Consider the following 14338-nt stretch of genomic DNA (forward strand, 5'->3'; position numbering starts at 1 on the left):
GTGTGGTTATGCACTCTTAAGAATATCAAAACTGATCACACTTTTGAAACAATTGTTACAAAAACATTAAAAATATAAGAATAAAAATAGTAATGAAAACATAGCTAGCACATTCACTATACAACATAGAGAGATCAAACATGTTTTTCAGTACTGTGCAGTTACTGCATAATCCCTGTCCACCAAAAAGTATGTTAACTGCCCACTGAAGTCTGTCCAGTTTGGCAGGTACTGTAGTCTTGCTGTACAGACAGAGAAACAGTTTCAAGTAAGGGCTGTGTTCATCCTCGATGATCTCTGCTTCTGTGTTACCTTTTCCCAGAAGCTAGAACTCGCATGGCAAAATGCTGCATTGGTTCCTACCTCCCGGGACAAAATCCCGCTCCATAACCCAAGCCAGTGTTAGCGCACAGATGACCTGCTCACTAAAAGGGGGACCAGACTGACTGCAGAGAAGCAGTTTCTATGAACAGATGCCTGAGGGTCCAAAAGGTCGTTGCTGAAATCCTCCCAAGACCTTACAATTCTTTCCTTTCTAACATCTAGCCTGTTAGGCATGTAAGTGGAAAAGAACATGGCATGGTTTCCATATCTGTATTTAACACATAAGAAAACTTCCACTTTTAATGGAAGCTGAGCTTTGGTCTTTGTAAAAGGAGCTGAACCTGAATACAACAGAATGCTTTCCCCACCCTCCACGCATTTAAGTGCTGCTTTTCTTCCTCAATGAATCATTTTATCCTTTCCAGTAAGGAAATTGCCCACAGAACCCCTCCAAACTCTCAACATCGTAACTTGAAAATATATTCCATCCCCTCAAAATTACATTCCCCTTGGGTTTAGCTGCCATTGCATCCTTGAGTATACAGCCATATTCAATCAACAGTCTGTTACTATAGATGTACACTATGCATCTGGATATTGGAATAATCTATCTTCAATGGGAAGGTCTTTAGGGCTTCTATGGCAACTGCCATAAGTTTAAACTGACAACTTCAGATGAGAAATGTGCATATTTTTTCTCCATCATAGTTGAAGTTTCCATTATTTCTATTCTCCACTGCAACAGTGAACTGTGCCAGTTACAAATGACTAGTCAGATACTTGCTAAAATAGCTGCTGTGTTCACTGTCATGTGTGATACAAATTGGCTGACGTTTCTTACATATTTCAACTATAAAGCAATCAAGAGTGAAATTATCATTTTTAGTAAAATATTGCAAAAGATCTACTAATTTCCAGGCATCAAACAGAACTAGTGCATGGATGTCTTGCTCTGACCTCTAACCTTGGTCACCAAACACCCATTTTACAATGTCTTTTTTGGCATACTGTCATACAGCTCAAGCTCCAGGTGACTGTACTCTAATCACAGCTGTTGTTCCACTGAATCTTTCTTTAAAAGGAAAGAATCCCTTTGTCTTTTTTTTTTCAGTCACAGATCAATTTATATTTTATTAAATGAATATACAAGTATCTCACTTAATGTGATTATAGGGAATTCCTTGAAAATGTTAAATTTTTAGCGCTATTAGTAACAACCGACTTCCAAGCTCTGAACTTTTGATCATATTTTCTCCCCTTCCCCCCCACCGCTGAAGGCCAAATATTCAATGCAAATCTTTAGCCTCTCTAAATTTGGTATCTATACACATAATTCACTATTCTGAGAAAGAATAACTAAAACTCTCTCTTATGCCAGCAGTTTAGCAACACCCCCCCACAACTTTAGAAGCAGGTAGAAACAGCTGTTATTTTGTAAATAAGTATTACCTGCTACCTCCTTGCTCCTCTGAGAGGCTTCAGAAGCCAAAGCGTATGATATGGTAATGATGCGTTCCTGCTCTTGCAACTGTGAATCTAAATCAACTGAGTTGTGTTTGTCCTGGGCAACAGTAGGCTGTAGATTGTGCATACTAGTGGGAAAGTGCAAAACAACATTAACATTTACAAACATAAAGAAGAATTCACTGTGCACATGAGAACAGAGCTCGAGTACATACATTAGTTTTCAGAACTCACATATGAAGTTCCACATTTCAATGAAGTTCTTTAAAATAATGTGTTAGATACTGTAAGTAAATGACTACAGCATACAAAGACAAGTGGTGTAGCCACTGCACATTCACTAACAATTTGTGCATAGCCTTAAGCACATCTGAAAGCCCTTTGTTGTAAATAGGTTGTTTACATGAAAGCACTATAAAAAAAAGTTATTTATTTGAAATTAATAATAAAAATTCTTGTTAGTGACCAGAGGAAGAGATACAATCTGATAGTCCTCAGATACAGGCTCATTAACAATCTTTCAAGGAGAAAACAGATACTTGAGGTGACCAAATTCTTAAACTGACTGTTTTGGCTGGCTGTACATCAGCTGTAAGCAGCCAAAGTTCTTTCAGAACTCTGCCTCTTCAGAGAGGGCAGAAACTAGCTCTCACATTGACTTTTTTTCTGCTTTTGGCTAGATCTGTGCCTGTCCTTCCTCCTCACTCTCATCTACAAATTGTTTGGTAAGGACTCGCTACCACTTTAGAACTCTCTGAAGAAGAAAATGAACATACGCAAAAGTCATCACTGTTGGTCTCTCTTCTACCCAGTTTTAAAAGGAGCATCAAGTATATTACTATGTAAATTCTGCCTGCATTTTCTAAAAGTCACAAAAAATTACACTTAGATAACTGAATTAGAATCTGTTGTAAAAAGTTGGTTTCCAGTGTTTAACACCACCCCCTATATAAGATTTGAAAAATAACTGACCTTGATTTAGTGAGAATATTCTTTATCTTTTCTGCTTTACGCTGCCTTGCTGCCAGTTCTTCTGTAGAAAGAGGTTCTTCTGGCTCCAGCTCAACATAGCGCTCTGGAATTGCAACCTTCTCAGGTTTTGACAACTGTGAAAAGAAAACAAGCATCAAGTTTTTAATAAGTAGGACTTTAAAAAACTTTGAGATATATTCTCCTCAGTGGGAGAACACAGCGGAAAGAACGAAGCATGAGTCTTAACAATCTATACATTTCCCTGGTCTAAACATTCTTTCTGGACGTGAACTGATGTGCTTTTAACAGTTTTTCTCTGATTAATTTTACTTTTAGAAGATAGATCAAACAAGTCTTAAAAGTGATTACAGGAGAAATCAGAATCAATGGGGAACCGTTCTGCAGCTCAGGTGCAGAGCCCAATGTGGGATGTTGTGGCTAAATTTTTACATTAGAAAGAAGCAGCCAAATACAAGATTGACTGGACAACCTGAGATTTTAAAAGAACACTGGAAGATACTTATGACACACCACTGAGGACTTCCTACAACCAGAAGGAAGTGTCACCTGATGTTTTAATGTTTAAATCTAAACCATCCTTTTGAGACTGCATCATCTTTCTTCGTGCACAGCAGAGAATAAAGAAAAGCCAGTATTTTATAATCATCCTTGGAAATTCTTGGACCATAAAATCTGAAACCCTATGTGTTCAAAAGTTTTCCAGGGATCTGACCCAGAAATGCACTAACATTGTGTGATAACATATTGAATGCACATAATAACGTAGATCGAAAATTTTAATAATTAAACTGACTGCATAAAACATAGCAACAAGTTTTTGTTAGGATGAGTTTCTTGCTGAAAAAAAAAAACTTTGCTCCACATAAGAGATCTAAATCACCTAATGAAAACTCAGTTTAAAAAGGCTTTGAAAACCAACACTTATTAAAAAGAACAGACTGATTCTGAAGAGCACAAATAGAGAATGTGTGAACAAAAAAAAAAAGAGAGAGAGAGAGAGAGAGAGAAAAGAGAAAAGGGGAACTCCCTTTTCCTCTTTGGACTTTTGTTAAACACTCACGAATCACAGAACAGTTGAGGTTGGAAGGGACCTCTGGAGATCACCTAGTCCAAACCCCCTGCTCAAGCAGCATCACCTAGAGCAGGCTGCTCAGGACCATGTCCAAATGGCTTTTGAATATCTCCAAGGATGGAGACTCCACAACCTCTCTGAGCAACCTGTTCCAGTGCTCTGTCACCCTCACAGTAAAAGCTTTTCCTTTAGATGCAGACGGAGCTTCCTGTGTTGCAGTTTGTGCCCGTTGCCTCTCATCCGGTTGCTGGGCACCACTGAAAACAGTCTGGCCCCATCCCCTCTACACTCTCCCTTCAGATACTTATGCACATTGATAAGATCCCCCCCTCACTCTTCTCTTCTCCAGGCTGAACGGGCCCAGCTCTCTCAGCCTTTGCTCACATGAGAGATGCTCCAGTCCCTTCATCATCTTAGCAGCCCTTCGCTGGACTCGCTCCAGTAGCTCCATGTCTCTCCTGTACTGGGGAGCCCAGAACTGGACACAGTACTCAGATGCGGCCTCACCAGGGCTGAGTAGAGGGGAAGGATCACCTCCCTCGACCTGCTGGCCATGCTCTTCCTAATGCACCCCAGGATACCATTGGCCTTCTTGGCCACCAGGGCACACTGCTGACTCATGGTCAACTTGTTGTCTGCCAGGACTCCCAGGTCCTTCTCCGCAGAGCTGCTTCCCAGCAGGTCTGCCCCCAGCGTATACTGGTGTGCGGGTTATTCCTCCCTACGTGCAGGACTCTGCGCTTCCCCTTGTTCAACTTCAGGAGGTTCCTCTCTGCCCACCTCTCCAGCCTGTCCAGGTGCCTCTGAATGGCAGCACAACCCTCCACTTACCAGCCATTCCTCCTAGTTTTGCATCATCAGCAAACTTGCTGAGGGAGCACTCGGTCCCATCATCCAGGTCATTAATGAAGAAGTTGAACAAGACTGGACCCAGTACTGACCCCTGGGGGACACCGCTAGCTACTGGCCTCCAACTAGACTTTGTGCCACTGAGCACAACTCTCTGAGCTCTGCCATTCAGCCAGCTCTCAATCCACCTCACTGTTGGCTCATCTGGCCTGTACCTCCTCAGCTTGCCTATGAGGATGTTATGGGGAACTGTGTTGAAAGCCTTGCTGAAATCAAGTTAGACAACACCCACTGCTCTCCCCTCCTCTACCCAGCCAGCCATTCCATCCTAGAAGGATCTCAGGTTGGTTAAGCATGATTTCCCCTTTGAATCCATGCTGACTACTCCTGATCACCTTCTAGTCCTTCATGTGCCTGGAAATGGTGTCCAGGATTAGCTGCTCCATCACCTTTCCAGGGATTGAGCTGAGGCTGACTGGCCTGTAGTTCCCTAGGTCCTCCTTTTTGAAGACTGGAGTGACATTTGCTTTCTTCCAGAAAGTGCATGAAGCAATGAGTTTCCAAAGTCCAAAGCTTTAGATAAAAAGAATCCTAACTTTTTCACCTTTATGCCACTTAACTGAATCCACACTAATTCAACAGTGCATGTAAAGTGACCTGACCTAGTCCTTACTGACTAGGCTCAGTAATTCACAAGTAATCGCAAGGCCCAAAGCACACAATGCAGTAATTACGTTACTCATAACTCAAACAACACTAAAATCGCAACCTCAAATTTTTTTTTATACTTCCTTCCTGATAGACCCTAGGCCAACACTTCCTGAAAAATCTTCCTCTTCCACTGCACTTCCTAACCTTTGGAACCAACTCCCCCCTGGAGCTCAGTAGCTGTGTATATTTAGACTATAGCTAACCTAGACTCATCCAGTCCCTTTCAGAACAACAAACTCAGTTACCATGTGAGCAACAGACTCACTAGTCATAAAGACAAAAATGCGTATGTTTCCTTATGAGCTACAGAGGTGGCCAGGTGAAGAGGATGGATACATGAATGGAAAAAGATAACCTAGGTAACCTGAAAAAGAATGTTAAAATCCAGATCCTCAGACCTGCTTCAGTTACTCTGAGGTATGACAGAAATGACTATAAAGATAAATATTTTCTAGCCTAGATTGAAGGCAATAGTTTGAATGTGATAAGTAATTGATGTAGCCTTGAAAGCCTTCTGGACAAGGTTTTAATAGCAAAGTGAAACAAGTAAAGACAATGAATATTTTTTCCATTTTTGAAGTTTACTGGAACATTGAATTCTCTGTAAAACATATATAAAGATTAACAGAAAGGTACATTCATATGTAGAGATCAAAAGATAATGGCTCACAGGTGCATTGAGGTAATCTTTTTAAAAATCTCTCTCTATAAAATGATACACTGACAACAAATTTCAGAGTAGGTTTAACAAGTCTAGACATCTTTAATAATTTTACTGAATTTCCATATGCAATGTGTAAAATGACATGGCAAATTATCCCCTTAAATCTTTCTGCTTGCTATATTCTTTCCTTTCCACCAGATGGCTCAATAGCATTTCAAACAAATGCTTTTTGAGCTAAAGCTGCAAATAAAATCTAGTGCCCAGAATACAAAGTCATCTGAAAAGTCAACAGAATGGTGTCTTCTCTCCTGACCAGCATAATGCAGTTTTCACTCTTCTCCATTATATTTTCAGAGATCAAAATGAAGAGTAAGGTAGCTCTGTGAAACTGCTACTTCCTTGTTGTTTCTTATTTTAAGTACTTTTTATGTTGTCTTCTCATCTTTTTTCTCATTTATGTAATATTGCCTAATTTAATCACTTTTTCCCTATGAAGTCTGTCATGTAGAAGAGCCAACCTTTTGGTTTTTTCTTTCCTCTGAGACACAATACTTGCACAAACTGTACACAAACTCTTAGTGCAAGGCTATAAACGTGCTTTTCAATGCCTAAAAGCCTCCTTCCTTCCAGTTAGAACTTCTAGCTAACTTTTGAAACAAAACATCAAGATTCATTAGCTAAAACTTCAAAAGGTTAATATTTTGGGGCACAGAATAGGAAGCAATAAAGTATGAGTGTTACCTCTCTGCTGATATCTAAATCATAATCTTGAGGCTCCAGGTCTGTTTCTGTTACTGCCACTGGCTGAACTTTTAACCAGTTGTTTTCATCCTTGTCTTCTCCACGAATTACCCTCTCAAGTAACTGCAAATCAAATTCTTGCTCTCGTTTCCACTGGCAATAGATACAAAAGAATTAACAGCATTCAACCATACTGACATATCCACTATCTAGCAATGTTTACAACTACTGTTGCAAATGTTATGCTGCTGAAAGAATCTACAAAGTGAAACTCTTAACTGACAAGAAAAGCAAAACGCAACTGTTTCTTGGAACATTTGGTTTTGGATTTCATCTCTGTTACACTGCATGGATTTCTAAGCATTGTTTAATTCTACAGGCAACTGTTCAGTAGTATTAAATTCTAACAAATATATTTGTCACGATTTCACATATGCCCATTAACAAGGAACTGCCTACACACAAACATCAGTGGAAGCACAGATGTCCACAGCAGTGAGTGGAGGGACCAACAGTCCTAGGCGTCCTAACCAAACAACGCGGGGTAACTTTGAATCACTGCACAGAACGGCCACTCATACTGCAGGGCAAGAATTGCAACTTGTAAACTTTATATAGCTTTTTAGAAAAATACTTAGCAATTACTGCTGATAATATTTTAGATATTACTGTTAACTTCTTTTGAATTTGAAAATATCAGTAACTTACAATATCTTACTAAGACTTCACTAAAAGCAAATTAAAAATCTCTCAAAGCTTTCATATTCTGTCTTCACAAGGTAAATACTTAGCAATAATAAAATCAGAGCATATTTAAATTAAACAGCATAATTTTAGAGTTCCCTAATCGTAATGCCTAAACAGCTCCTTCACAGCTATGCACATAATACAGATGTATAAAAAGGCATGCTTAAGAACACTACCAACATATTTTTGTTCATAAATGTTAAAAAACTAAGTTCAATTGCAGTATCACTCTGCACAGCAGATTTCATCAACTTTACCATACAAAGCTGAAACTTGATATTAAAAGCAGTGGGAAAGAAAAGGGACGAAAGAACTAAAAACATTTATCTCCTCAAGTATTTGACAGTATCAGTAGGAGAACATGCCTCTTAAAGACATTTCTGATGTTTATATTACAAATCTTTATCTCATTTCGACTGGTCTGAACTCCATATGAAGTCCTTAGAATCCACTACGCTACTTACTTGAAACCTATTCATGCACAAGCTCTCGATATTCACTCAGAAGATGCACATCTTCTATTTATATTAAAAATAACAAACACCTAAAAAGGCAACTACATCTCAAAAACTGAGATGTTTCTTTTTAGAATTCAAAAGAGAAAAAAATATTTTCTAATACTAGTTAGTTCTCCAAACTCATTTTTCTACTCATATTTGAACCAGGCCTGATTGACATAGTATATTTTAAATACACAGTATTATTTTCAAATTATTATATATATATATATACATATTAAGAAAAACATCAAACCATTATTACGAAGCAATATTTTTATTGGCTTTGATGTTGCAACTTTTACATTAAAAAGGCATTTTATATAACAAATGAATTCATGTACTGTGATCAATATTTTAAATGTCATACTATACTAGAGAGCTGACCGATTAAAAATTAGAGTTACACATACAATGTATGTTTAAAGCAAATGTTACATACTGAGCAGCACTTCAATTATACATTTAACTGTTCACCATTTTGGCTGCTAAATAATTGTAATGCTGTAAGTAATTGCGCTATGAAACATGCTTTTTGGGTGTTGAAGCCCTATAGGTACAAGAGATAATTATTATGAAATATTTCCAGGGCTAAAAGATTAATTTAAGTCTTTACAGCAAGAAAAAGACCAAGATGGCACTCAAATTTATAGATAAAAAGTTCGCCACAGATGTTAATATGGAGTGTTACAAAAACATTTAAATTAGACTTGTATATGTTATGTTAGAGTCATGAAACATTAGAAGCTCAGGTTTAGGTCTTCTAATTAAAATATGAAAGTAACAGTGATACTAAAAGTTCTCCAATTCCCAAAATACTATGCACTATCTTTAATAAATTTGTGATCACAAAACAGAAGGCAAAACAGATTAATGTCTCCAAGTAGTGCACTCATATTCACTGGGAAAGTGAATACAAATAACCGGCTGTAAATTAGTGTTACTGAAGGTTTCTAAGAAATAGGAATGAAAGACTGAATATTATATGGGGGAGTTTAAATGCTAGCAATTGACACACATGTACTAAATGCAATTAAGCCTGGTAAAAATTGAGTAGTCCAGTTAGAAAATTTAAAATAACTACAAATTCCGCAAATTAAAACAAAACCAAAAAAACAACAAAAAAGAGGCATTAGGTATGATGAGTGACAAATCTAAAAGCAAGAGATCTTGTGCAATGAATTAGGTAAAATAAGGTGATCATTCTAAAGCTCTAGTGGACCAAATAAAAAATAAATTAAAAGACCACAGCATAAGTGCAATTACAGTACAATCTTGGTTTAGCACCAAGGGAGCAATTGGGTAACTTCACCAATTAGAATTGCTTTGGTTAGTATCCAAAATGTATCATTATAAATTTATAATCTGTACAACATCTCATCTCAGAATGCAACAAAAATCCTTTTCTTCATCAACTTAAAGTTGAGCCTTATTAGAATATTCTACATTTTGAGCTTTAAAGTAGAATTGATAACAATTAAAACACATTAGCCCTTACATAAATTTCTAATAAAAACTATTAGATTTTAAAACTGATCATCCACTTACCAAATCTAAAAACAAACAAACCCCAAACCAACCAACCAAAACAAAAAAACCCTCCACCTTCATCTGATATTACAACTATCTCACAACCTAATTCAAGAATTTAAAAGAAAAAAATCCATGGTGAATAAGAACATTCTAAAAGGCCCATTCCATTATGAAGCAGTTTGAAAACTGTACAAACTTCTTACACATTTTAAATACAATTCCAGTAAAAAACATCTCTTAAATCACTCCAATATATTCTAGTCTCCACTCAGCGCTCTAACCTCTGACCAACTCACCTGCTGAATCTGCTACATACACTGTAACTACCAGTTAAAAAATATATATATATATCTGTTATTCATACTCTCTGACCTCATTTTACACTGTATAACACTAATTTCATTAGATTAGAAGCATCACACATACTCAAGTGAAAGTGCTTGCTAGGAAAAAAATCCAAACATCAAATTTTTAGTTTAGTCCTTTTAAGGCATATCTAACATACTGAGCCTAGGTCTGCAGAAATGGGCCTGATGAAAGACCGAGATGAAACAGACTGCCTTTCTCCTTGGCTAAGAGTTCTCTTGCGTTCACGAACTAATGCTTTCTGATGGCGCTTCATTCTTTCTAGTTGTTCCTCCGCACTCATCTTGCCTCTTTGGTGGTCTCCAGAGTATAAACGTTCCAAGGCACTCTTTGGTCTCTCCTGTAGAAGTCACAAGGCATACAAAACACGTTGCAATTAATACTTTATAAGAAGGAAACAAACAGACAAACAAAAACCTCTTTCCCTTACTTTATCACTAAATTAGATGATTTTGCTCTATTTTTTATTAATTTGCACATTTCAACTCTATAATTTCAGTTAGGGTAGTAGAGCTGATCTTAGGTTCTGAACATTGTTTTGTAAATCTATTTAAAGTGTAGTCAGTTGCTGCCTGCCTGCTTCGTGATTCATTTAATAAAGTGAGAGAATAGGAGATTTTACCAGATCACAGGTGTTAGAATATATCCTACCCTGTGCTATTAGAATCCCATTTCCTGCTATGCAATACATATCTGCACTTAACAGTATTTTGAACAATCCAGACATTTGCCTTCAAAAGTTTATTCAGAACTTACCTTGGACCTATCCCTTCGAAGCGTTGCATATGATGAAACAGTAGATGATTGGTGCAATCTGGAAGTTGACCCAGACAAACCTTTACAAGAAAAAGGAAAATCCTTTAAAACCAAAGGCAGTCAAAAAGAAGGTAATAGTCAAATGTTTTTAAAATGATCTTACTTTTTCTATCATATAGTGGTTACTACTTTAGTTCACATTCCACATTTTTCAGTTCAGAAGGTCATGAGAGGCATGTAATTCGATTTCAGCCACAAGTAATATATTTCAGGTCACTCCCTATTGATTAGAATTCAAAAACACCTTCAATAGTTTAGAAGCTTGTATAAATGAGGTATGGGATGGACTCAGCTGTACAACAGTAGATAAGGTTTACAAATAATCATATCTACGAACAAAAACAACTATTAATAACGTGCCTAGAGGAGAGAGAAATAGGAAGAGAAAGGATAAAAACGAATTGCTCTTCACCTATATCCTCTCTATTGTCATTTGTGAAGCAGTTACAAGACTGGTACAATAGAGATGCAGTGACAAGTAGCATGTAGTATTTGTGGGTGTTCTGTAGTAGCACACAATGTGTGATTTAATACCGTTCTTACTCTTTAGCACTTCATTTCAATGCCTTCGACAAGAAATAGAAGTGTTTAAGAAAATCCTTGAGTTTGTAAAACATCATGCAGAGATTACGAGAGAAATAACTCTGAATATAGGAGACATTCTAACAGCTAATTTTCATGCTTTGCTATGTGTTTGGGTTTTTTTTAATTATATATTAAGCAGCTTTGCAAAAGGCTGGTTATCTTTAACATCATCATTAAAACGGACAAAATTTCTAGAACTTCGCAGCATTGTATAGTTAATCTTAAAATAGTGATCTGAAGATAAAGATTATCTCTAAAAAAAATCCCTGGAGAGAAAAGCTCCCACACAGCACTACACAACATACTTTAAAAAATATCAACTATATTAATTCTGGACTTACCACGGGTAGGTAATGTCTGGTATCCACTGTCAGAGGTTATTAAACCACTGGGAGGTTGGCTGAGGTCACCACCTATTGTTGCTAGTTCTGGTTCACTCACGTATGAACGCAGTTCTACCTACATGGATAAATACTGATTTGCTCAAATGAAAGACACAGACAGCAAGTCTTAACAATCTTAAGACAAATCCTAATAGTTTTGTTTCTAGACTACTAGATCTCTCTCTGCCAGACTGCAAGTTTTTCTGGTTATTATAAAACCTAGAGGTCTATACATTTCACAGAAAGTATCTCTCATTATAGTTTCCTATATTTTTAAAGCACAGGTAATGAGTGCTCACCCTATAATCTCCATTTACATACTGTCCTAGTTCTCTGTCTCTCTTTCTTTCATCTGACTGACGTTTCAGGCCCCGCACTGATGTATGTCTGATGACAGTGGCTTCTCTCGGAAGAGGTGGAACAGCTGGTGGCTGATCATCAGGACTGTATAACTGAGGGAGAGGAGGTCTGGGCGGTGCTTCATCTTCCTAGTTACAGGAAATCACAGGTATTTAGCAAACAGTTTGTGGCAGAAGCTGTCTGAAAATCCATTATATTTTAAGAGTTATTTATGAGTGCCATTGACCGAATCACAGCCCACTCTCCCGTCTCCACACCAGGAGCTCGGGGCTTTAAAAATAAACAAAAGCAAACAAACAAAAAACTCATTACTGAGGAAGCTCTGCCTTGACAGGTTCTAAACCAGTGTATGGTTACTGAGTGTAAACCTCCAAGTCACTTGCACACATACTCCTGTAAGTGCTATTGCTCAGTTTCATTACAAACACCGTAAATACCTCTCTGGTGTAGATCCATACTGTGCACTCAGTAACCATGAAAGCTTTCAATGTTTCTGCCAGAAGTAAATGCAAACCCTGGTGAATGAAACTTAAAATAGTAGTACTTACAACCTTTGGCGTTAGCTTAACTGGCGACTGAAGAGGGGGCTCGATTTTTTTCAGCTGCTGTGTTCTAGCCTGGAAATAAGGCTGTGGATATAGCCTAACTTCCAAAGAGGATTTAAGGGGACTTGATGGAGGACTTTGCGGAACGGAAAGTTTGTTCTCCACAGTTTTCAGAGAAGTTGGTAAGGAAGGCACTGTAGACTGAGAAAACGAAGGCACTATTTTTCTCTCTATGGGAGAAATATGTAAATATATTAGATTTAAGAACAAACATATATAATGACATCTATCAGTAATGTTCGTAAGAATACAAATTAACAACTGTAGACTTCAAAAGAAAAACAACCCTAAAACTCTGCACATTATTTTGATACAAATCATTACTCTTGGGGCACAAAAATCTGACTATTACGTTATGGCAGGGGTGCGCAACTTTTTCAGGATGAGGATCAAACAAGCCTTTCAAGGCCACAAATAAAAACACATAGTTTAATATCATGCAATAAAATTCCTTGGTGGAGACAGGGGAGGGAAGGAAAGACAAGTCTGAGAGTCATTCGAAATCAATTCACAGGCTGTATCTAGCCCCATGCGACAGATTCTTTAAGGAGCTTGTACATCAAGGCATGCCTAAGCATCCATCGCTATACCTGAAATAAAAGAAAACCTCACCATCTCAGAAAGATTTTCTCTCTTCGTACATGAACGGTAAAGATATTTTAAAAATAGAATAAAAAGTGAATTTACAGAAGGCGTTAAGAGTCTCTTGGTATCCCAATGTACTAGGTCTTTTCTTGAAGCATAACAAAGCAACTGAAATGCAGAGCACACACACTCCCACTTCCTCCTTTCCACCGCTGCGGCTGCTGCTCTGCCCACCGAACGCCTGCCTGAAGCAGGAGGGGAAAGGCAAGAAGAGCAAGGGCAGTTGGCAGCATCCAAGAAAAGGAGGAAAAGCACAGAGAGGAGCTCTTGGAGAGAATACAACAGAAACTACGCTGGTAGGGACAGAGCTGCAAGAGATCTTTTTTTTTTTTTTTTTTTTTTTTTTTTAAAATTTAAAAATTTTCCCTTTTTTTTTTTTTTTTTTTTTTTTTTTTTTTTTTTTTTTGGAAACTTGCAAAACTTACCCTATTATTATTCTCTTTTTTTGGCTTGTTACATTTTAGTTCCAACATTACGTGAAAACAAACAACAACAAAATCATTTCACCACCTGAAAACCAACCAAAGAAACTCCAAGGGAATATGCTCCAGCTACAGAGATTTCTGATACAACCAACAGCAGAATTAACTGGATTTTCTGCAGCAGAACATAATATTAGGACTTCTGGACTATTTACACAGACCCAAAGATTCAGCTATATTTGTATATTTTTGTGTCTTAATTATGTTTTTCTTACCTGGATTCTTGATTGATTCTACTATGGTTTTGTAATTAGTTTTATTTGCACTCAAGCCAGCTGTAACATCTTCAATTCTCCATAAGTCCTTTTGTATTTGTGTTTTCTCCTGATGTTGGGGTAAAAGAAAGAAAAATAAATAAATGATACCCCATTTTAATTTTTTATGGGCTTACCCTTCTTTTGATATCAAAACCAAACATTTCAGAACTTACATGAAAACTTAGGAGTCTAGAAATGGGTTAAATCATTATCTCCATTTAAAAAAAAAATGCACAGATCAACA

The 14338-nt window shown here is 37.4% G+C and overlaps 1 protein-coding gene across 1 annotated transcript in view; it reads right to left on the minus strand.

Annotated features, from left to right (window-relative positions):
- The window catches only part of PLEKHA7 (pleckstrin homology domain containing A7), a 158659-nt gene that overhangs the window by 2199 nt on the left and 142122 nt on the right, over positions 1–14338 (minus strand). The window contains exons 19-27 of the mRNA XM_026078999.1: positions 14053–14161; positions 12654–12880; positions 12045–12233; positions 11704–11821; positions 10718–10797; positions 10101–10301; positions 6819–6971; positions 2761–2894; positions 1774–1916 (exon numbers count right to left, since the gene is read on the minus strand). Of these exons, the coding sequence (XP_025934784.1) occupies positions 1774–1916; positions 2761–2894; positions 6819–6971; positions 10101–10301; positions 10718–10797; positions 11704–11821; positions 12045–12233; positions 12654–12880; positions 14053–14161 (1354 nt within the window). The remainder of the gene's footprint in view (positions 1–1773; positions 1917–2760; positions 2895–6818; positions 6972–10100; positions 10302–10717; positions 10798–11703; positions 11822–12044; positions 12234–12653; positions 12881–14052; positions 14162–14338) is intronic.

Source organism: Apteryx rowi, unplaced genomic scaffold (genome assembly GCF_003343035.1).
Source record: "Apteryx rowi isolate R43461 unplaced genomic scaffold, aptRow1 scaffold_49, whole genome shotgun sequence".
Classification (NCBI taxonomy): domain Eukaryota; kingdom Metazoa; phylum Chordata; class Aves; order Apterygiformes; family Apterygidae; genus Apteryx; species Apteryx rowi.